Below are 25,363 nucleotides of genomic sequence, written 5' to 3' on the forward strand. Positions count from 1 at the left end.
CATGGAACAGATCTACTGCTGTTTAGACTTGCTTTCAATGAGAATGACAGATCTATATCTCACATTTCTCCAATAGAAATCCCACATCACACTTGTAGGCGATGTCATGGCAAAGTTGGCTAGCTAAAGCCGCGTTCAAGTGCTAGTCAGAACTAGGAAACTCTGACATTTCCAACTTGCTAACTAGTTGTAGTTATAGAGCCCCACATTGGAGGTGTCATAATACCCATAAAACCTAGCGGTCAAACAAGGGAAACGGTTCCAATAGTTTTTCTATCATTCATTTTCCCCCATAGGGTATTTTAGATAAGCTTAAAATAAGGGCTGTGTTTCATGTAGGCTTACCCTGGTGGAAGTTTTGATAACCATATAAATCTCTCTCGGACAAGATGCCGTTTATCAATGAATTCTGCTCTATTTATGGTCCTAATTCAAAAATGCTAATTAGAATAAAATTAGACATCACGCAAAACTACAAAATCCCAGCAAGCTCCTGCCTATTTATTCATTACTACATTTACCTAACATTAGATAGTTGATCCAGAGATTCTTACCTTTGCCTCGATAGGCAGTCTCATCCAGATCATCGTGGTATTTGTAGTACTTTATGATAGCCACATTGGCCTCTAATTAGCATTTAATTTTTGGGGGTGTAAATACATTTATAAAAGTCACCTTGTCCTAGAGAAGTTTACACGGTTATCAAAATGTCAATTCAGGGTAAGCCTACACAAAACACAGCCCTTTTTAAAAAATTGTTTCTAAAATCCCCTATGGGAAAAATGTATGGTGGAAAAACGATTGGAACCAGTTCCCTGTTTGACTGCTTATGGATATTATGGCTCATACTGTGGTAGTACAGTATTTTGTGTTTCAAGAGCTGAATTCTGGGTATTTTCAGATATAGATGTTATGTGTTAAAGATGCTATAGTCTCAAAAGTCGACAAACGTGTAAAACTTGGTCAAAACTTGTAAAGTGGTGGTCCCATGTTTCATGAGCTAAAATAAAAAATTATTTAATGTTCTGAAATAAAGCTGAACATGTCCCAGTTCTTCCATGCCCTGCATACTCAGACATGTCACCAATTGAGCATGTTTGGGATGCTCTGGATTGCGTACGCGTACGACAGTGTGTTCCAGTTCCCGCCATTATCCAGCAACTTCACACAGCCATTGAAGAGTGGGACAACATTGCACAGGTCACAATCAACTATGCGAAGGAGATGTGTCGTGCTGCATGAGGCGAATAGTGGTCACACCAAATGGTGGTCACACCAGATACTAACTGGTTTTCTTTTCCACACCCCTACTTTTTTTTAAAGGTATCTGTGCCCAACAGATGCATATTGGTATTCCCAGTGATGTGAAATCCATACATTAGGGCCTAATTAATGTATTTCAATTGACTGATCTCCATAAATGAACTGTAACTCCATAAAATCCTTGAAATTGTTGCATGTTACGTTTATATTTTTGTTCGGTGTATGTGTAACTGATATATGCAAATGAATACTACATGTTCGTGTTTTTAAATGTATGTCAATTGTAAAGTATTTTGTCTGTAATGGCTTGTTCGTTATGTGTCGGACCCCAGAAAGACTAGCTCTCGTCATTGGCGTCGGCTAATGGAGAACCCAATGAAATCAACAACAACAACAAAAATCAGTGAGCTCCGGAACCATTGGCAGTGCATATGTTTCCGTCTAGCGTGAGGGAACAGTTATTATTTGCACACTGCTACGTCACGTCACAGTTCCACAATGGCGAGCCCTGTTATGGAAGAACTTCCAAAGAATTCTGTGTTGGACCCACTGAAGGGGCTCCTGCTCACTTATTTCATGCCAGAATCATGTTACGACGAGTTTTTCCTCAATTTTAACTTTCTGGATGGTAAGTCAAGTTGTTACATAATTGACTGACGTTTGATTGCAAGAGCTAACTTAGCTAGTTAACGTTAGCTAGCCATGGCTTCAACGTTGAATGGATGAGCTAGCTAGGTATCGTTAGCTTGCAAGACTTGCGTTTTTAATCGATATTTCACAATGTAACTTCTATGTTATCTTTTGCGTTTACAGTTACTGGATATAAAGACATATATTGGACGGCATGTACGTAGGGATCGTACCCTCTAAACAGGCTAAAAAGACAGAAGAGGAGCTAACGTTAGTTGGAAGTTTTGTTTTGACAGCGTTCAGAGGCGGGGCTATCGCATGCCAGTGTTCCTCAATTTCTTGCAGTTCCTCAATAATTCTAGATAGATGTGTCATTCTTCTCCTATCTGTTCTCTCTGATAATACCCGTTCAATCGACGATTGTTTCTGTCTGCAGTGCCATGTCTAAAGATTGTGCTGAGCAAAGGTCTGGGCATTGGAATCATCCTGGGGTCTGTGATGGGTAAGATTAAGATTCTCTCTATCTCGTTCTCTCTTTCAATTCAAAGGCCTTTATTGGCATGGGAAACACATGTTTACATTGCCAAAGCAAATGAAGTAGATAATAAACTAAAGTGAAATAAACAATAAAACATGAACATTAAACATTCCACTCACTCTCAATCTTTATCTCTATCTCTCTCTCCCTATGTGTGCAAAGCATAACTCTCTGCCCCTCGCTTATATACAGGTAACTGGCAAAATAAAGGAAACACTTGAGTAAATGATACAAAGTACTGTACAGGTGTGGTTCCTCAGACTGTTAAATATCCATCACTAGCACATTAGAGGCTGCTGCCTATATACAAAGACTTGACATCAATAGCCACTTTAATAAACGGAACACTAGTCCCTTTAATAAAGTTGACATATTTTCCATTACTCGTCTCATTTGTATAAACTGTATTATATTCATCTGTATTTTAGTGTATGCAGCTTATATATTCTTAATTCAATTCCTGTACTTAGATGTGTGTGTGTTGTTGTGAAATTGTTAGATATTACTGCACTGATGGAGCTAGAAACACAAGCATTTCGCTACACCCACAATAACATCTGCTAAACATGTGTATGTGACCAATAACATTTGATTCGATTAAGCAATTTACATCCCATCATGCTTAGGGTCATGAATAAAAATGTCCAGTTGGCCATTATTTCGGCTACCGTGGCTAGAAGAAGATATGGCAGTGACTTTTAAAGAGGGATCTCAAAGGAGCATAGGGGTTTAAAGTGTGTGTGTGTGTGTGTGTGTGTGTGTGTGTGTGTGTGTGTGTGTGTGTGTGTGTGTGTGTGTGTGTGTGTGTGTGTGTGTGTGTGTGTGTGTGTGTGTGTGTGTGTGTGTGTGTGTGTGTGTGTGTCTCAGTCACCAGATGTCAACGGAATTGATTCTGGAGCAGTGCCTAAGACAGTTTTTTCCACCACCGTCAAATAAACACAGAATTATGGAATTTCTTGTGGAAGAATGGTGCTGCATCCCTCCAATAGAGTTCTAGACACTTGTAGAATTTATGCCAAGGTGCATTGAAGCTCTTCTGGGTACTCGTGGGGGCCCAAATCCCTATTAAGACACTATGTTGGTGTTTCCTTTTTTTGGGCAGTTACCTGTAGATGGAAAGATATTTACAATAGAATTCAATCCATCAAGCGCACGTTTAGATAATACATAACATAACCCATATCTCGCTCTCTCCCACTCTCTCTCTCCCCACAGTAAAGCTGCCCCAGATCCTGAAGCTGATGGGGGCTAAGAGTGCAGATGGTCTAAGCTTCAACTCTGTCTTGCTGGAGCTGCTGGCTATTACCGGCACCATGGCCTATAGCATTGCTAACAGCTTCCCCTTCAGGTACTGTGGTAGTGTTGTACACACACACGGAGACATGCACAGACAGTCACACACACACAGACACGCACAAGTTAACATATTTGGCGTTTTCTCTTTCAGTGCCTGGGGTGAGGCCCTCTTCCTCATGTTACAGACAGTAGCCATCGGGTTCCTCATTATGCATTATGGAGGCAACACAGTCAAAGGTAAGACACACACACACACACACCTACCTGACGATAAGACTTGACACTCACTACTAACACTTCCTTTTGAGCTTACAAAGTACAATTTTACGTTAGCATACAACTAGCTGCCCTCACAAGCAGTGGTTTACGTTCTAATTCTGTGTGTCTGCTCCCTCTAGGTGTGCTGTTCCTGGTGGTGTACTTTGGTCTGGTAGCTCTGCTGCTCTCCCCTGTAACGCCAATGCCTGTGGTCATGGCCATGCAGGCATCCAACATGCCTGCTATCATCATTGGCAGGGTACGTAGCGCATTAATAGATTCTCTAACATGTATAACATAATCAACGTGTTAAATTGTAACAACAGCGTTATAATGTTGTTCGAGCGCCACATTGGACAATAAATGTGTTTTAATATTTTCATGTTATCCTCTAGGATTTAATTGTGCTTTAAATAGTTCAACTGTAAAAATGTGCCCCAAAATAAATCAATAATAAAGTCGATTTGTGTTATAAAATGTGTTTTATAGGAGTTATCCTTAGTTAACAAAATAATGTTATCGTTGTATTAATCTGTGATCATGTTTATTTCTCCCTGTGATTGCAGCTTATTCAGGTAGTGACTAACTATCGTAATGGACACACAGGTCAGCTGTCTGCCATCACTGTGTTTATGCTGTTCGCTGGCTCCTTGGCTCGCATATTCACCTCAATACAGGTATATGTGTGTGTACAGTGAATGTATACTAAACATTAGGAAAATCTTCCTAATATTGAGTTGCACCCCTCAATTGGTCGGGGCATGGACTCTACAAGGTGTCAAAAGTGTTCAACAGGGATGCTGGCCCATGTTGACTCCAATGCTTCCCACAGTTGTATCAAGTTGGCTGGATGTCCTTTGGGCGGTGGAACATTCTTAATACACACGGGAAACTGTTGAGTGTGAAAACCCAGCAGCATTTCTTGACACAAACCAGTGTGCCTGACACCTACTACCGTACCCCATTCAAAGGCACTTAAAATATTTTTGTCTTTCCCATTCACTCTGAATTGCAAGCATACACAATCCATGTCTGAATTGTCTCTAGTCTTAAAAATCCTTCTTTAACCTGTCTCCTTCCCTTCATTTACACTGATTTGAAGTTGATTTAACAAGTGACATCAATAAGGGATCATAGCTTTCACCTGGTCAATCTGTCATGGAAAAAGCAGCTGTTCTTAATGTTTTGTGTACTTAATGTTTTGTTACTTGTACATTTTTTGTCAATAAGCAGACACTCTTATCCTGAGTGACTTAGTCGGTATGTGCAGCTGTGTGTGAGTAAAGTGTGTGTACTGTATGTGAGTGTGGATGCGTCATAAACGGCACACTATTCCCTATATAGTAGGTAATAAGAACGTCTGCTAAGTGACACCTAAAGGGTGCCATTTCAGGCAGTCTGTGTGTGATCCTGTCCTAATCCAACATGCCAATAATTTCTACTTTTCACTTCCTGGTTTCTCTCTACCAACAGGAAACGGGTGACTCCCTGATGGCCCTGACCTATGTCATATCCTCTTCCTGTAACGGCCTTATCGCTGCCCAGCTCCTGTACTACTGGAACAGCAGCCCGGCACAGAAGAAGAAGACAGAGTAGATAGACGGGTGCACGTGAAATTAGTTGCCTCTAAATTGGCACCCTATTTCCAATATAGTGCACTACTTTTGACCAGGACCCATAAGGTTGTGGTCAAAAGCAGTGCACTATATTGGGAATAGCGTGCCATTTTGGGATGCAGTAGAGAGAATATACAGACAGGGTGCAGCTCAAATGGCCCCCTATTCCATATGTAGTGCACTGCTGACCAGGGCCATGGACTCTAATGGTACACTATGGGAAATTGGGTGTCATTTGAGATTTGCACCAATTCACATCTAGCAATTCATACACTCTGCACTCCCCTACTGTAAGCTTAGCTCTGGACCAAACATTCTACTCCCACCACCCAAACCAAGGAACTCTCTACTCTACCTGACTTCAATGATACTGTGACTACAGCCCAGTTAGACTAGCTCACACAGAGAAATCATTAGTTTTGCCTCAGTGTTTTAGCTCAGGGAAGGCTTGACACGCTTATTTCTCCATCCTGAACACTGATTATACTAAACGCCACAGAAGTGCCGATACGGTGTAGGGTGAAGTTGCCGCTTGACGCTGATCCTGAGTCAGTTTAGCATTTTTCCCACTTATGGTTAAGGTTAGGATTCTGGGAGGGGAAACTGATCCTATATCTGTACCTAGGGGAAACTTCAACCCAGAGCTGTCAAAACACCCACTACGGTCAGTTGTTTTTGTCGTACTCCTAAATCTTTATGCCTCCCTAACAATGCACTACATTGTTCCAGTTATATTACACGGGTTGTCCTCGGACCATAATCTAGAATGAAAACGCATTCCAGAACACAACCAGGAAGGTAACTATTCTAGCTATAATCAAGGGGTCAAGCAATAGAGGTTTACTGTGAAATTCTCTGTCAGTATGTTTAAGTTAAATGTTCAAATTTTAAGTTGTTGAAGCTTTGTTGACTGAGTGTAATCTAAAGCAGCCTGGTCTCAGATCCTTTAATGCTTGTGCCAACTTCATTGCTGTACTTGGTAAGCAATGTTTGGCGTGACAAGAGTTACAAGGATTTGGCATTATTGCACAAACAGACTGGCACACAGAGAAGATCAAAATAACAACTGAACCAAATGGTTCTGTCCAAATTATGTTTGTCTGTGTTTCTTTGTGCATATAGATGCTTTATTTGTTTAATGATAAATCACATATTTTATTGAATTCAATGAATGAGTCCACAATACTAAGTAATTCATTCCAATTTGATTCAGATTAACCTGGGAGCAGAAATTTGGGGTCGTTATGGTTTTATGTTGAAGTCCAATTTCTCTGTTTAGTTTTAGTTTACTTGTTGAGATTCAACTTCTCATGTTAAGATGCTGCTTGCGCTTGTATGCGTCACATGCGAGTGCTACAGTTCTGAACATGGTAAGAGTTTATTTTAATGCAAAAAATGTAATAAAATATGTTTTGTTTTTGTTGGGACTGCTCAGGTGTCTGTAGTTTTCTCTTATGTTTTCAGAACTCCAGTCCAAGAAAGCCTGTGGGTTGTGCAGGCTTTCATTCCAACCCTGCAGTAAACATCCCTGATTTAGCAAGTTATATGATATAATGAAATAAAACTCAACTCAATTATTTTCATTAGGTTTCTTGTTTAAGGAAGGGCTGGAACAAAAGCCTGCATACCCATTGTTCCAAAATGATTGGGTGTCATTCATTTTCACACCACTAGAGAGAGACAATTGTTCACCCTCTATTTTGTTCACTCACTACTAGTTCTCCAAAGTACAGGAATTTACACTAAACAAAAATATTAATGCAACTTGCAACAATTTCAGAGATTCTACTGAGTGACAGTTCATTTAAGGAAATCAGTCAATTGAAATTAATTATGCCCTAATTTATGGATTTCATATGACTGGGAATACCGATATGCATCTGTTGGTCGCATATACCTTTAAAAAAGGTAGGGGTGTGGATCAGATAACCAGTCAGTTTCTGGTGTGACCACCATTTACCTCCTTCAGTGTGACACAAATTCTTCGCACAGAGTTGATCCAGCTGTTGATTGAGGCCTGTGGAATGTTGTCCCACTCCTCTTCAATGGCTGTGTGAAGTTGCTGTTGTACATGTTGATCCAGGGCATCCCAAACATGCTCAATGGGTGACATTTCTGGTGAGTATGCAGGCAATGGATGAACTGGGGCATTTTCAGCTTCCAAGAATTGTGTACAACTCCTTGCGACATGGGGCCATCTATTATGCTGAAACATGACGTGATGGCGGTGTTTGAATGTCATGACTATGGGCCTCAGGATCTCATCAACGGGATCTCTGCATTCAAATTGACAGTTTGTGCTGAAATTCTTCGGTTGTGCAAACCCACAATTTCATCAGCTGTCCGGGTGGCTCGTCTCAGACAATCCCACAGGTGAAGAATCTGGATGTGGAGGTCCTTAGCTGTCGTGGTTACAATTGGTCTGCAGTTGTGAGGCCGGTTGGACGTACTGCCAAATTCTCTAAAATGACATTGGAGGCGGCTTATGGTAGAGAAATAAACATTATATTCTCTGGCAACAGCTCTGGTGGACATTTCTGCAGTCAGCATGCCAATTACCACATCCTGAAAAACTTGAGACATCTGTGGAATTGTGTTGTGTGACCAAACTGGCCTTTTATTGTTCCCAACACAAGGTGCACTTGTGCAATGATCATGCTGTTCAGTCAGCTTCTTGATATGCCACACCTGTTAGGTGAATGGATTATCTTGACAAAGTAGAAAAGCTCACTAACAGGGATGTAAACAAATTTGTACACAACATTTTAGAGAAATAAGCTTATCGGGTGTATGGAACATTTCTGGGATCTTTTATTTCAGCTCATGGGACCAACAACATTACATGTTGCTTATATATCTTTCTTCAGTATGGGAAATTTTGTCTCTGCTTATTCTCTTATTTTTCCCACAAACTTGATCATTCTTTTCCACCTCTTTTGTGATGTAATAAAATGTTTTCTATTTTTCTGCATGCCCTCTTTACCATAACATTATTTGTCACTACCCCCCCCCCTCCCCCATTGAATAGACCCTTCTCTCCTTTCCTTTCTCAAGTCCCGTGTGTGTCGTTCCATCGGCCCCCTGCCTCTCTGTCCTCAATCACACTGACATCATCAACACCCCCCGCAACCGAAAAGTCCCACAATTGAACAACGGAAGTTTCTTAAGAAACAACTCAAAACACAATTTTTGTGTGAACAACAGACTCTAAAAGTTCATTAAACTTAATAGAAGGGTTGTGCTGAAGATATCTGTAAGATACACTTGTTTATTTCCACATTAAGCCACAACAGTGACCATCTTTTTCTCTCTCTCTCTCTCTCTCTCTCTCTCTCTCTCTCTCTCTCTCTCTCTCTCTCTCTCTCTCTCTCTCTCTCTCTCTCTCTCTCTCTCTCTGCAAAGTACATCTTTCTCTTTTCATCCCTTTTCTCTCATCGGTTTCCCTCATGCTTTGTTTATCACTCACTCACCAACTTCTGTCCTTTGTTTCTATGACGGGAACGAAAGAGAGGAGCCAAACCACATGAGTGGGAAGAGAGCGAGTAAAAGGGGTAAGTAGAGAAATGATTGTCTTGGAAAGAAAGAGAGAGAAACGGCGGTTGTAGCAGGCCAAGGAGTAGGAGAAACAGGAGGGAGATCGACAGAGGCAGGCAGTTAAGAAAGGGAGTTTGGAGAAAATAAAAATCATTTTTTTCATTGAGAGAGAAAGGGGGTGGGGGGGGAGGAGGAGAGGAGAGGAGAGGGCCCCGGGAGGCGTTTCTGATGGTGATTGTGCAGCGGCGATGGCAAGCTCCAACTTTGTTAGGCCGTATCACCTGTGAGATATAGATGCATCTTGGGAGGTCTGACTGTGCTTTAGAAGAGGCCAGTTTTGTTCCACTGCGCTCAGTTCACACACATACACACACTCATCGCCTCCTTTAATCTCTTTAATGTGTGGGCCAATCTTTATCTACCTGCTGATTGTTAGGCCTGCATTTCCCATCTCCCCCAATCTGGCCATCTGTGAAACACCCCACCTCTGGCAGAACCTGGCGGAACACGCCATTGCCCCACCTCAGCGGTGTGGTTTGGTGAATGCCTCAGCTGGCTGATAAGGGTAAAGCCCTTTCATCTCCCCAATGGTTTAGTCTGTTTACTCACAGGATTAAGATCAAGTGTAGCAAACTTTTCCTCTTCCTTGTTCATCCTCTAATCACAAAAATGGATGTTTGCACCAGATGTGTTTCAGTAGGAACACACACACACATGCAAACAAAAACACATACGCATACACACGGGGTTCTCGAGTGGTGCAGCGGTCTAAGGCGTCACTACAGACCCGGGTTCGATCCCAGGCTGTATCTCAACCGGCTATGATCGGGAGTACCATAGGAGCGGCGCACAATTGGCCCAGCGTCGTTCTGGTTCGGGGAGGGTTTGGCTGGGGGGGGGGCTTTACCTGTAGGCAGTCATTGTAAATAAAAATGTGTTCTTAACTGCCTTGTCTAGTTAAATAGAAGTTTTTTTAAATACGCTAGAACTAAAAAGGCTTGTCACCCAACAACCATCCCACCACTCTCTCTCTTGCTCTCAGACCTGTTGAACTCTCCCACCCCTCTCGCTCTCCCTCTCTCTTTCGGACCTGTTGAACCCCCCTCTCTCTCCCCCTCGCTCTCCCTCTCTCTCAGACCTGTCTACCTCAGGGTGTGTCTCTACTAGCTCATTAGGGTTACCTGTCACTCTCTCACTCAGAGGTTGGCAAACAGTTCCTCTATTAGCAGCATTATACCCCTGTTGAATGTCTCCTATCTGCCATAGTTACACGCCACAGCTATGTGAGACAGATTTACCCAACCTGGGACACCTCCAGTCCTGACAAAGGCAGCAACACTTTCTATGATCAGTCTGTGAGTGTACATACCACCCATGGTCTTGACAGACTTTGTAAAACGCTGAGCTTGTTTTTTGGTTGTTTTGGCTATTATCTGAAAAATAACATCCGTGACACGTCTCAAATATCGGACATTTTTTATTTCAAATGTTTTTCTCATATTTCAAACCACGCATTCAACAGGTGATTTATTTTTTTACAATGGTCGGCTAATCGATTTCGTCCCATTTCTATCCACAATTATATATTTTGACATTTTTCATACAGTATCTACATCTTAATGTTACTGTTCTGTGAAACGAACAACAGTTGTGGGTGAGATAACCCTCGTCATTCCTGTCGGGCTGTGAGTGGGAACTGTGAAGTCTTTTGAAGCTGCGGAGATGCGGAGATGATCCTGTGATGTTTCACCGCAGACTGGAGCCAGACTGACGGACAGTCTTGCCTTATCGTTCGTGAGTTCCTTGAATTAGCTCGGGTGCTGCAAACAAAGCGGCACTAAATAGTACTATGCTAGGTAGGCAGGTAGGCCTCATGCACACACACACACACACACACTATCAGCAGAGATCTTGCTTCTTTGACAGCATTTGTTGAGAGATGTGGGAGGGAGCAAACACACACACACACAACGCTCCCTACCGCAAAAGGGGAAGAAAACCGTCACTGTTTTTCCATAACCTGTTAGGCCTACCTGGTTCACTCAGACCTGCAGTGGTGGAAAAGGTAACCAATTGTAATACTTGAGTAAAAGATACCTTAAAAGAAAATGACTCAAGTAAAAGTGATTCACCGAGTAAAATACTACAGTAAGATACTACTTGAGTAAATATACTTTTTAAATATACTTAAGTACAAAAGTAAATGTAATTGCTAAAATATGCTTAGGTTTAAAAGTAAAAGTATAAATAATTTCAAATTCCTTATATTAAGCAAACCAGGCAGCACAATCTTCTTGTTTTTGAAATATATGGATAGCCAGGTGCACTCTCCAAAATTCAGGATATAATTTACAAATGAAGCATTCATGTTTCGTGAGTCCGCCAGATCAGAGGCAGTAGGGATGACCAGGAATGTTCTCTTGATAAGTGTGTGAATTTGACCATATTCCTGTCCTGCTAAGCATTCAAAATCTAACGAGCACTTTGGGGTGTCAGTGAAAATGTATGGAGTATGACTGATGACTTACATGGCCCTTGGACCTATTATATTACGTAATGTTAGGTGTGTAACCATAAAACATGTGAAGGTACCTATGGTAGGCCTAACACTTTATACAACCTTCTTGATGACTCCCAATAGACCTACCCAAACGGCAGGACATACGAACGCCTTTCCCTGAAAAAACAAAACTGTTGGAGAAATATGTTGCTCATGTCTATGGCCAAGGTATTGGATAGCACATCACTCAGTCAGCCCTCATAGCTCCAAAAGCTCCACTGCTAAGTATAGACCTAACAGGGCAGACAAGTAGACGAGAGTGGGGTAAGTTGAGCCAAAGGGTTAGTTAAGCCACTCTTTGTTTCTAGAAAACCATAAAGAATATGAATTTTGTGAACAAATATTTAGGAAGAGGTCATGATTTCATAGAGTCTGTGAATTCAGAAACCACATGGAAAAAACCACCTTGGTGGTTAAGCAAGTTTGAACAAAAAACAAACAGATTTTTACAAAGTCAAATGTATTTATTGTGTTATAGGTTTCATGATGCTTGTATCTAAACCAAAGTAAATAGTTCTAAGATTGTCTTGTACATGAGTTGGGGTCTCACTACAATGTGAGTAGTAAAAATATTAGAAAGCACTACTTAAGTTTTTTTGGGGGGGATTATCTGTACTTTACAATTTATATTTTTTGACAACTTTTACTTTTACTTTACTACATTCCTAAAGAAAATGTTGTACTTTTCACTCCATACATTTTCCCTGACACCCAAAAATACTTGTTAGATTTTGAATGCTTAGCAGGACAGGAAAATGGCCTAATTCACACACTTATCAAGAGAACATCCCTGGTCTATTCGAGCAGCAACAAGGGATGAAAAAAAAGACAATGACACTGAAAGAGGTACATTGATTAGAAAATAACATGTACCTGTGCTTAAAATCTCTTATGGATTAGTCCCTTTTTTTCAATTTTCACCTAAAATGACATACCCAAATCGAACTTTCTGTAGCTCAGGCCCTGAAGCAAGAATATGCATATTCTTGGTACCATTTGAAAGGAAACACTTTGAAGTTTATGGAAATGTGAAAGTAATGTAGTATAAGATAACACAATAGATCTGGTAAAAGATAATACAAAGAAAAAAACAACCGTTCTTTTGTTATTTTTTTGTACCATCACCTTTGAAATGAAAGAGAAAGGCCATAATGTATTATTTCAGCCCAGGTGCAATTTAGATTTCGGCCACTAGATGACCTCAGTGTATGTCTAAAGTTTTAGACTGATCCAATGAACCATTGCATTTCTGTACAAAATGATGTATCAAGACTGCCCAAATGTGCCTAATTTGTTTATTAATAACTTTTCATGTTCAAAATTGTGCACTCTCCTCAAACAATAGCATGGTATTCTTATTATATTCTATAGCTACTGTAAATTGGACAGTGCAGTTAGATTAACAAGAACTTAAGCTTTCTGCCAATATCAGATATGTCTATGTCCTGGGAAATCTTCTTGTTACTTACAACCTCATGCTAATCGCATTAGCCTATGTTAGCTCAACCGTCCTGTGGAAGGGACACCAATGCCAAAGAAGTTTTTTTAAAAATAAAATAAAAAAAGGTTATGATAGCAGAGAGAAACAACCCACTGGGCACAGACGTCAATTCCATGTTGGTTCAATGTAATTTCTTGAAATTACGTGGAAACAACTTTGATTCAACCAGTGTGTGCCCAGTGGGAAGGTCTTATCTGTTGACATGGAGTCTGAGCATGCTAAACATATCAAGAATCTCGAGGACCAGTTTCATGGGCTTAGTAGCCTCAAATGTTGAGAACTTGCCTTTGAATTGGCACATAAAAACAACATCCCTGTCTCAGACAACTGGTCAAGAAATTGAAGGGTAAGTGATATTGAACTGATATCTATATCTGAATGTAGGCATACATTTAAGATATACCACAACATTAAACATTAAACACCTACCAGCACCAACACTCACAGTCACAGGACACCATCTCCCACTTACCCCATGAGGCACAATTTTACTCTGTCCCCATGCTCAATTTACCCCATACCCGGGGGGTATGAGACCACTTTTTTTTCGACAAGCTAAGTTTTCAAAACTGTTATGTTTACATGAATTCGGATTATTTCCAGGGATACACAACATCCTGAAATACAGTATATGTAGATACCTTTGGTAGAAAGAATACTGTATTTCCCTTGATGTAGTTATGCTGAATTTAAAACATGGCTCAACGTACCCCACTCTCCCCTACCCATAGACGTATGCTGTTGTCAGTCATAAAACTGAATCTTATAGCCATCCATGATCAGGCTTCCCCGGCTCCCTCCAAGCTACCCTGTTATTACCCAGTTTTATTTGATGTGATTTTTTATGAAATCTTTAACACTGCATTGTTGGAAAAGGACCCGTAAGTAAGCATTTCACTGTTAGTCTACACCTGTTGTCTATGAAGCATGTGACAAAGAACATTTTATTTGATTTATTGCGTGACTTGGTGTACTCAGGTGCGAACCTGTGAAAATGCGGCAGATTAGGCATTCAGTGACATTGCAGCCAACCGTGTGTGAGTGCGTGTGTGTGTCAATGGCATAGTTTTTGTGTCGTTGCTGCGCCAGAAACGGACGCCCACTCGCTTACCTGTGAGCAAACAACGCAACGAGCAGGTCTTTCAATGACCTGTGCAGAAAGAAGTGGTTGGTTTGTAGTCAGTCACAGACAGTCAGTGATGGGGTATGAGCTTATAGGTTTTGGGGCCTGTGTTTCTGTAGTTAACCTCCCCATGACCAGTGATAAGCCCCTAGGCCCCTTACCTACTGCAATTGTTAGGCCCCCTATCTATTAAAAGCTTATTTAAAATGTGCACATTTTATGTTCTTAAAGGGTCGATCAGCAGTTGCTACATCCATTTTTGTGATATAGACCCATTGATCCTTGAAGAATATAACTTATAAAAGACTCATGAGCTTGGTTCAACTGCCATACCCCATCAGAACCCAAAATATAAGCTTGTTTTATTCAAATTTTTGTAAACAAAGTAAATGTAGGCTATGTAAACATAGCCTCAAAACATGATTAAAACTATAATTTGTATATAATGGATGGTCAGTCCTTGCATCCATAGCTCTGTCCATTCATTTGAGAGTGGTAACATTTCTCCTGCCCCATCCTTAGCTTTTTACTGAAACAAGGAGAAAACGCGATGCTATTGTTTCTACTGCTGATTGCCCTTTAATATGTGTGTGGGGTTGTGTTTTGTTGGGATACTGTTGCCCCATTTATAGCCACTTGTATTGTCCAAGTAAGCTTGTGTGTAAACCTCAAATAGCGGGTTGGATAAATTATTGGACATGTAAAAACAATATGCACATAAGACATGAGAAGTTGTGCAATTGCAATTGACTGTGTTCAATTGTATTATAGAATGGGTTTTCTGTGATGCTTAAATCCTTGCCAAGAGCTCTACGTACGCTATGTGTGCGCACTGTGCGGGCGGGGTTGCAGAAAGGGAGCGTGAGGAAGGTGTTTGCCCTGCCCTGCTTTGCGTGCAAGAGAGGAGTGGTTCGTAGGCTTCAAGGAATGCAGGTAAATAATATGCGCGAGGAGTTTCCATGACGACTTCTGATGTGGTGAGTTTTCCTGCAGCAATGTTGACTAAAGAGAAAACGTGTTTCTGTTTTTGTGTTTCGATGATTCTCAATCTCCAAGTAGGCCAGTTGGTGCACATTAATGAATTAAAAGCAGGAAAGGTTACATCCCACTGGGCAGAAATTGGTTGAATCAACTTTGTTTCAAAGTAATTTGTCAACCTAGCCTGACATGGAAAATACACTGGATTTGAAAAATCAATCAGTCAGAGATTGTTGTTTTGAGGGTGACAATTCAACCACAGGATTATGTCATCATGGTAACCAAATTTCAACATAGACAAACCTTGTTTACATTTTTTTTTAAATTTGTACATTTAAAACAATGTCAGATCTTCAACTTATATCCACTTTCAGAAAAAAAACAATAGGCTGGGCAGCACATCCTACTGGAGAATGTACAGTGCATTCAGAAAGTATCCAGACTCCTTGACTTTTTCCACATTTTTTTTTAACGTTACAGCCATTCTAAAATTGATTAAATTGCATTTTCCCCCCTAATCAATCGAAAACAATACACCAGATTTTTGCAAATATATTCAGCTGACGTCAAGCTTCCCACAATTAGTTGGATGAATTTTGACCCATTCCTCCTGACAGAGCTGGTGTAACTGAGTCAGGTTTGTAGGCCTCCTTGCTCTCACACTCCTTTTCAGTTCTGCCCACAAATATTCTATAGGATTGAGGTCAGGGCTTTGTGATGATGGCCACTCCCACACCTTGACTTTGGTGTCCTTAAGCCATTTGCCACAACTTTGTAAGTATGCTTGGGGTTATTTGCTTCAATATGTCCACATAATTTTCCTCCCTCATGATGCCATCTATTTTATGAAGTGCACCAGTCCCTCCTGTAGCAAAGCACCCCCACATCATGATGCTGCCACCCCTGTGCTTCAAGGTTGGGAAGGTGTTATTCGGCTTGCAAGCCTCCCCCTTTTTCCTCCAAACATAACTATGGTCATTATGGCCAAACAGTTCTATTTTTGTTTCATCAGACCAGAGGACATTTCTCCAAAAAGTACAATCTTTGTCCCTATGTGCAGTTGCAAACCGTATGCTGACTTTTTTTGTGGTGGTTTTGGAGCAGTGGCTTCTTCCTTTCTGAGCGGCCTTTCGGGTTATGTCGATATAGGACTCGTTTTATTGGGGATATAGATACTTTTGTACCTGTTTCCTCCAGCATCTTCACAAGGTCCTTTGCTGTTGTTTTGGGATTGATTTGCACTGTTCGCTCCAAAGTACGTTCATCTCTTGGAGACAGAACGCGTCTCCTTCCTGAGCGGTATGGCGGCTGCGTGGTCCCATGGTGTTTATACTTGCGTACTATTGTTTGTACAGATGAATGTGGTACCTTCAGGCGTTTGGGAATTGCTCCCAAGGATGAACAAGACTTGTGGAGGTCTACAATTTTTTTCTGAGGTCTTGGCTGATTTCTTTGGATTTTCCCATGATGTCAAGCAAAGAGGCACTGAGTTTGAAGGTAGGCCTTGAAATACATCCACAGGTACACCTCCAATTGACTCAAATGATGTCAATTAGCCTATCAGAAGCTTCTAAAGCCATGACATTATTTTCTGGAATTTTCTAAGCTGTTTAAAGGCACAGTCAACTTAGTGTATGTAAACTTCTTCTTTGTATTGGTGGACTATATTATTAAACACGCTTCTCAGACATCCCTGCTCTCCTGCGCCTGACTCCTACACTTCTCACCAAGACGCATGTTATCACATATAAATTAAATAATCTGTAGTCTGTAAAGAATAGTTGGGAAAATGATTTGGGTCATGCACAAAGTAGATGTCCTAACCGACTAGCCAAAACTATAGTTTGTTAACAAGAAATTTGTGGAGTGGTTGAAAAACAAGTTTTAATGACTCCACCCTAAGTGTATGTAAATTTCCAACTTCAACTGTATATAAAAAGAAACTGAAATAGCACATTTACTTAAATGTTCAGACCCTTTACTCAGTACTTTGTTGAAGCATCTTTGGCAGCGATTACAGCCTCAAGTCTTCTTGGGTATGACGCTATAAGCTTGGTAAACCTGTATTTGGGGAGTTTCTCCCATTCTTCTCTGCAGATCCTCTCAAGCTCTGTCAGGTTGGATGAGGAGCGTTGTTGCACAGCTATTTTCAGGTCTCTTCAGAAATGTTAGATTGGGTTCAAGTCAGGGCTCTGGCTGGGCCACTCAAGGACATTCAGAGTCGTGTCCCGAAGCCACTCCTGCATTGTCTTGGCTGTGTGCTTAAGGTCGTTGTCCTGTTGGAAGGTGAACAGCAGATTTTCATCAAGGATCTCTATGTACTTTGTTCCGTTCATCTTTCCCTCGATCCTGGCTTGTCTCCCAGTCCCTGTTGCTAAAAAAAACATCCCCACAGCATGATGCCACCACCATGCTTCACTGCAGGGATGGTATTGGCCAGTTGATGAATGGAACCTGATTTCCTCCAGACCAAAGAGTTCAACCAAGGTTTCATCAGACCAGAGAATCTTGTTTCTCATGTTCTGAGAGTCCTTTAGGTGCCTTTTGGCAAACTCCAGGCTAGCTGTTGCCTTTTACTGAGGAGTGACTTCCGTCTGGCCACTCTACCATAAATGCCTAATTGGTGGAGTGCTGCAGAGATGCTTGTCCTTCTGGAAGGTTCTCCCACTTCCACAGAGGAACTCTGGAACTCTGTCAGAGTGACCATCGGGTTCTTGGTCACCAAGGCCCTTCTCCTCCAATTGCTCAGTTTGGCCAGACGGCCAGCTCTAGGAAGAGTCTTGGTGGTTCCAAACTTCTTCCATTTAAGAATGATGGAGGCCACTGTGTTCTTGGGGACATTCAATGCTGCAGACATGTTTGGTACCTCTCCCCAGATCTGTGCCTCGACACAATCCTGTCTGGGAGCTCTATGGACAATTCCTTCGACCTTATGGTTTGGTTGTTGCTTTGACATGCACTGTCAACTGTGGGACCTTATATAGACAGGTGTGTGCCTTTCCAAATCATGTCCAATCAATTGAATTTACCACAGGTGGAGTCCAATCAAGTTGTAGAAACATCTCAAGGATGATCAATGGAGTATCATAACAAAGGGTCAGAATAATTATGTAAATAAAGTAATTTCTGTTTTTATTTTGTAATAAATTAGCAAAAATGTCTAAAAATGTGTTTTCGCTTTGTCATTATGGGGTATTGTGTGTAGATTGATGATTGAAAAAAAATGTAAAATCAATTTTAGAATAAGGCTGTAGCGTAACAAAATGTGGAAAAAGTAAAGTGGTCCAAATGCAATGTATCTATTTACAGCTACCCTCTGGTCTCCTATCCAGGGTTTTAAGGTTGGTGCGCTCCGGAATCTTTAAGATGTCCCTTCTCCATTGAAGTTGAATGTAAAATGGTTAAGGTTTGGGTAGGGGTTAAAAACTTATTTTGGCTGGAATCCCAATACCGGGATCGATATGACAACTACCGGTGAAAATAGAGGGTGTCAAATTCAAACCACAGAAATCTCATAATTACAATTCCTAAAACATACCTGTGTCTGATATCATTTTAAAGGTAATCTTGTTGTTAATCCCACCAAAGTGTCCGATTTCAAATAGGCTTTTCAGCGAAAGCATTACAAACAATTGTGTTAGGTCTCCACCAACCCACAATAAGCACAGCCATTTTAAAGCGAAATGTAGCATTCACAAAAAGCAGAAATAAAGATTAAATGAATCACTAACCTTGAATTATCTTCATCAGATGACAGTCGTAGGACTTCAGTTTACACAATACATGCATGTTTTGTTTGATAAAGTTCATATTTATATCAACAAATCTGAGTTTACTTTGGCTTATTAGATTCACCAGTTGCAAAAACATCAAGTGATTTTGCATAGCCACATCGTTTCAACAGAAATACTCATCATAAATGTAGATGATAATACAAGTTATACACATGGAATTATAGATATACCTCTCCTTAATGCAACCGCTATGTCAGATTTCAAAAAAAGTTTACGGAAAAAGCAACACATGCAATAATCTGAGACGGCGCTCAGAACAAAAGCCAAATTAGCCGCCATGTTGGAGTCAACAGAAACCAGAAAATACATAAATGTTTCCTTACCTTTGATGAACTTCATCAGAATGGAGTCCTAGAAATCCCAGGTCCACAATAAATGCTTGATTTGTTCAAAAATGTCTGTTATTTATGTCCAATTAGCTACTTTGGTTAGCGCGTTTGGTAAACAATTACAAAGTCACAAAGCACGTCCACTATAACGTGACGAAATGTCCAAAAGTTCCATAACAGTCAGTAGAAACATGTCAAACGATGTACTGAATCAATCTTTAGAATGTTGTTTACATATATCTTGAATAACGTTCCAACCGGAGAATTAGAATGACTTCAGATAACCGGTGGAACGCAGGTCCTTCCCCTGTGAACGCGCATAGTGAATACATGGTGAACTCGTGGCAGTGGTGACGATTTCCTGTGTCATTCGATCCCCCTTCACATTAGCGTCATCAGACAAAGTTCTATTGACTGTTGACATCTAGTGGAAGGCGTAGGAAGTGAAGACTCATCCATATCTCGCTGTACTTTCAATGAGAGCTTGGTTGAAAATCTGCCACCCCCAGAAAAAAAAACAGTAAGTGGAATTTCTCAGGTTTTTGCCTGCTATATGAGTTCTGTTATACTCACAGACATAATTCAAACAGTTTTAGAAACTTCAGAGTGTTTTCTATCCAATACTAATAATAATATGCAAATATTAGCAACTATGACTGAGGAGCAGGCCGTTGAATATGGGCACCTCTGTGCACCTTTCATCAAAGCTACTCAATACTGCCCCTGCAGCCATAAGAAGTTAAGGTTAGGGTTAGGGATTAGGGTAGGATCGTCCCAAGTACACCGGATAACACTGACCAGGGTTTTAACTAGGCCCAGCCCAGCTTAGCTATGATATTTGTCACTGACTATTACCAATGTGCTATCGTGAGAAACTAAATATATTCACTGTTGCTATAGTAGTCATTCCAAAGTGTACACTCTAAGAAAAATGCTTCCAAAATGGTTCTTTGGCTGTCCCCATAGGAGAACGCTTTTTGGTTCCAGGTAAGAACCAAAAAGGGTTCTCTTATGGGGACAGCCGAATAACCTTTTTAGGATCTAGATAGCACCTTTTTTTATGAGTGTAGGTTTAACAGAGTAAATGAAATGTGACCGTACTTTATCACACATCATCAATAATGCTATTTAGGCCTACATAACATTTGAAAGTCATCAACAGTTATTGTTTCAATTTAACCAAAGATTCTTCTAAAAATAGACAAAATATGCCCATGCTTTGGTTGATTTAAAATGTTAGGATATTTAAGGGAATTGTGAATTGTGAATATTTAGTGAATTGTGTCGATTTAACAAAATATCAACATTTGAAGCAGCTGTATCTTCTGCTTGGATAGTTACATATGTGCCACTAACTTAGTTTGGCTTTAAAGATGCATTCTGAGATCTTAAGCACAACAAATTTGTGACATACTGTACGAATTGGATTCTTACACTATCATATGAATTGCAATATAGATATACAATACAAGTCCAACATTTGGACAAACCTACTCATTCAAGGGTTTTCTTTATTTTTACTATTTTCTACATTGTATAATAATAGTGAAGGCATCAAAACTGTGAAATAACACATATAGAATCATGTAATTACCAAAAAAAGTGTTAAACAAATCAAAATATATTTTACATTTTAAATTCTTCAAAGTAACCACGCTTTTCCTTGATGACAGCTTTGAACACTCTTGGTATTCTCTCAACCAGCTTCACCTGGAATGCTTTCCCAACAGAGTTCCCAAATATGCTGAAAAAATTGTTGGCTGCTTTTACTTCAATCTGTGATCCATCTCATCCCAAACCTTCTCAACTAGGTTGAGGTCGGGTGATTGTGGACGCCAGGTCATTAGATGCAGCACTCATCACTCTCCTTCTTGGTCAAATAGCTCTAGCACAGCCTGGAGGTGTGTTGGGTCATTGTCCTGTTGAAAAACAAATGATAGTCCCACTAAGCGCAAACCAGATGGGATGGCGTATCGCTGCAGAATGCTGTGGTAGCCATGCTGGTTATTTGTGCCTTGAATTCTAAATAAATCCCAGACAGTGTCACCAGCAAAGCACCATCACACCTCTTCCATGCTTCACGGTGGGAACCACACATGTTGAGATCATCCTTTCACCTACTCTGTGTCTCACAAAGACACGGTGGTTGGAACCAGAAATCTCAAATTTGGACTCATCAGACCAAAGGACAGATTTTCACCAGTCTAATGTCCATTGCCCGTGTTTCTTGGCCCAAGTAAGTCTCTTATTCTTATTTGTGTTCTTTAGTAGTGGTTTCTTTGCAGCAATTCAACCATGAAGGCCTGATTCACACAGTCTCCTCTGAACAGTTGATGTTGAGATGTGTCTGTTACATGTTACTTTATTTACTTTATTTGGGCTGCAATCTGAGGTGCAGTTAACTCTAATGAATGTATCCTCTGCAGCAGAGGTAACTCTGGGTCTTCCTTTTATGTGGTGGTCCATCATGACAGCCAGTTTCATCATAGCGCTTGATGGTTTTTGCAACTGCACTTGAAGAAACTTTAAAAGTTCTTGACATTTTCACGGATGGACTGACCTTCATGTCTTAAAGTAATGATGGACTGTCGCTTCTCTTTGCTTATCTGAGCTATTCTTGTCATAATATGGACTCGGTCTTTTACCAAATAGGGCTATCTTCTGTATACCACCACTACCTTGTCACAACACAATTGATTGGCTCAAACACATTACGAAGGAAAGAAATTCCACAAATTAACTTTTAACAAGGCACACCTGTTAATTGAAATGCATTCCAGGTGACGACCTCATGAAGCTGGTTGAGAGAATGCCAAGTGTGTGCAAAGCTGTCATCAAGTTGTTTTGATTTGTATAACACTTTTTTGGTTACTACATGATTCCATATGTGTTATTTCAAAGTGTTGATGTTCACTATTATTCTACAATGTAGAAAATAGTAAAGATAAAGAAATGTGAGTAGGTGTGAATGAGTAGGTGTGTCTGAACTTTTGACTGGTACTGTATTATTATTAAACTATTTTGCAGGACATAACATATCATACAAAATGGATGACGTAGTATACAATTGGATGACGTAATACACAATTGGATGATGTTTTACCTCATGAGCACCACTTTCAAATTACTGGCTGAAAGTATACAAAGTTCTGGAGCATCAATTTAATTCCAGTTTGTCTTAATTGATATATTGGATTCATGATCTCCATTTCAACCAAATATCCAAGTTAAATAATAGGACTAAATCAAACTTTTTTTCAAGTGCATCCCACTAGGCAAAGATGTCAATTCAACTTCTATTCAACTTCTATTCCACTTTGGCTCAATGGAAATCTGTTGAAATTATGTAAAAAGCCAGTTGATTCAACCAGTGTGTGCCTAGTGGTATTTTAAGTGTGATTTTATTATATGTAGTCCTTTTATTTAGATATTTGGTTGAGATGGAGATGTAAATCCAACATATTAATTATTAATTTGAAGACAAACTGGAATTAAAGCCAGACTAAATCAGTGGCACAGTGGAACCTTCCAAGCAGAAGATACATCTCCTTAATATTTTAATATTTGGTTGCATTAACAACCATACAGTTAAATTTCAATTTTAAAATACAATAAATAGCCTATTAACAAGTTAATAAATTATATGTTGAAACTCAACCAAAAATAAAAGTTAAAGAATGGGATTAAGCCAGTGGCTCAGATGGAATCTATCCAAGCAGTAGATACATTCATTTTAAAAGTTGATATTTGGTTGGCTTGTCAACCAAACTCAATTCAATATTTATTTTGTAATACAGTAAATAGACATTTGGTTGACAACTAATCCAAAAGTCAGACATTGTTTTTGCATTGGAATTTGATTGTGCTTTTAGGCGGTTGACAGCATAGTGATAACACATTGGAAATTCAATTAACATTTGGCTGTATTTTGAATGGGTGAATATAGGTTTTAATCTCATTGATCAACATCTCAACCAAATATTGCTCAATTATCCACGTTAAAATGACGTGGTGTGCCCAGTGGGATAGGCCTATGCGGCAAAAATGTGTTTATGAGTAAGAGACGTTTCAGACAGTATGAGACAAGGCAAATGTCAACTTGCTCATTGATCAGATAAGAGAGACGCAATTAGGCCTACCAGTCGTTGCGCGTGCATTAATTTAAAGCAGGATATATCACAGCAAATGAGTTTAGGCTTATGAGTAAGAAATGTCTCAGCATCAGAAAGAGCAAATGTCAACTTCGACATAAAAAAAAAGAACTGAGCGTATTGTAACCTGCCACCTGAGTCATAGAGAAGACTTTCTGATTACCACAGCTTCTCATAATTCTTTGAAAGTCACACCGCCAGCATCTCGCACGCACTTGTTTAGCCCTGGCTCACCAAATCCATGGCAACCACTTGTTGAAGCCTCACTGCCCGTTGCTAAGATATTGGATGTATTCTACCAGAAAATCCTCCTACCCCCATGTCCCCTCACCAAACTCAACAACCCTCGGAACGTACAGGCTGGCCATCATCTAACTTCCGTCGTGCAGTGGGACAACAAACTTTTTTTAACCTTTATTTAAATAGGCAAGTCAGTTAAGAACAAATTCTTATTTACAATGACGGTCTACCCCGGTCGATGCTGGGCCAATGGGCGATGCCCTGTTGGACTCCCAATCATGGCCGGATGTGATACAGCCTGGATTCGAACTAGGGACTGTAGTGACTCCTCTTGCGCTGAGATGCAGGGAGCCCGAGTGGACCTTTGTCAATTTATACAGATCAATATACATGAATGCTGTCAAAAGTATGAGCCTCCACTTTTAAGTTTAAAAGGGTCCTTGCTACACAGTTCCACCACTCATGCCATCTGGCTAACCATTTGGCGCAAACAAAATGTTATCTTATCTCCCCCTCCATACACAACTTCACAATTAGTGTGTTTCAATTATTGCACCCTTATTTAGGAATAGACCATATTGTTCAAATCTCCAACTGCTTGGCCCAAATTAATATTCCGAGGGGTGCACGCGGTCATGGGCCCGGGCTAGTGTTTTGTGGGCCAATTTACGCACTTTCTTGGCTAGTTTCGCAGCCTTGAGTTCAGAGTTGCCAGGGAAACGACAGGCCGTGTTGGTAGTTAGTTGGGTCTTGAATGTCATATTGAGAGAGGGAGAGATGGTGGGTTTTACCCCCCTCCCTTGCCCCACTCCACTCATATCTTCCCCATAGCTCTCCCATCCTCCCCTCCCCTCTACCCTGCGATTAGCCTGCGCAGGCTCTCCGATTTCCATGAGAATGGCGACGGGCGGTGAAAGGGTTAAGCCTGATCTGGAGAGAAGGGGCGATAAAGCCCCCGAATGCAACGCTAATTTTCTGCTCGGCGGGGGAGCGAGAGAAAGGGAACAAAGCTCTCCGGGGGAGTCGCCGAAGACTCCGCGGCTTTACTATGTGCACCTGCGAGCTCAAAAGCTAGGGACAATGTGCCTCCGAAACGGGCAATTATGAGTGGGCCAGCCACCCGCTTTCTCTCCGGAGAAGGGGAGGGGTTGGGCAAGAGGGGGGAGAAGTGAAATTTAAAAGACGGGGAGAAAAGTAAATGATCGACCCTAAATCATTCTAACTCCCCCCGCGCCTCTCCTACACCCCGGACGCCCCTGTCCCATCTCCCCAAACGTTTTTTTGTCCGCCTCCTTCCGAAGTTTTATTTTAAGCATCCCCAAGCATAATGGTGTCCACCTGTGGTGCCACTGTTTAAAGTAAAACCCGGCTCGTTTTGATTGAGCGCCTGATGTCAGGCCTATGGTTATTTTCTGTAATGATCGAGGACAGATGAGGTCACTCAAACAGCTGAGTGGCCAAAACTGAATAGGAACCATTAATAACGCGTTGTAAAACATTAGCAGTCACTTTTGCTGGTTTTAAAATATTGGATTAAGTAATTGCATTTTTT

The 25,363-nt window shown here is 40.7% G+C and overlaps 1 protein-coding gene across 1 annotated transcript; it reads left to right on the forward strand.

The window, feature by feature from the left end:
• The first annotated feature begins 1,715 nt into the window (after window positions 1-1,715).
• On the forward strand, window positions 1,716-7,028 carry LOC112214540 (mannose-P-dolichol utilization defect 1 protein). Its single transcript, XM_024373354.2, has 7 exons — window positions 1,716-1,891; window positions 2,330-2,395; window positions 3,647-3,779; window positions 3,879-3,964; window positions 4,126-4,244; window positions 4,552-4,662; window positions 5,459-7,028. Exons 1-7 carry the CDS (start codon window positions 1,762-1,764, stop codon window positions 5,579-5,581), a joined length of 768 nt encoding a protein of 255 aa, XP_024229122.1. The 5' UTR covers window positions 1,716-1,761; the 3' UTR covers window positions 5,582-7,028.
• Window positions 7,029-25,363: the final 18,335 nt, after the last annotated feature.

The sequence above is a fragment of the Oncorhynchus tshawytscha genome, linkage group LG15, assembly GCF_018296145.1.
Source record: "Oncorhynchus tshawytscha isolate Ot180627B linkage group LG15, Otsh_v2.0, whole genome shotgun sequence".
Classification (NCBI taxonomy): Eukaryota; Metazoa; Chordata; class Actinopteri; order Salmoniformes; family Salmonidae; genus Oncorhynchus; species Oncorhynchus tshawytscha.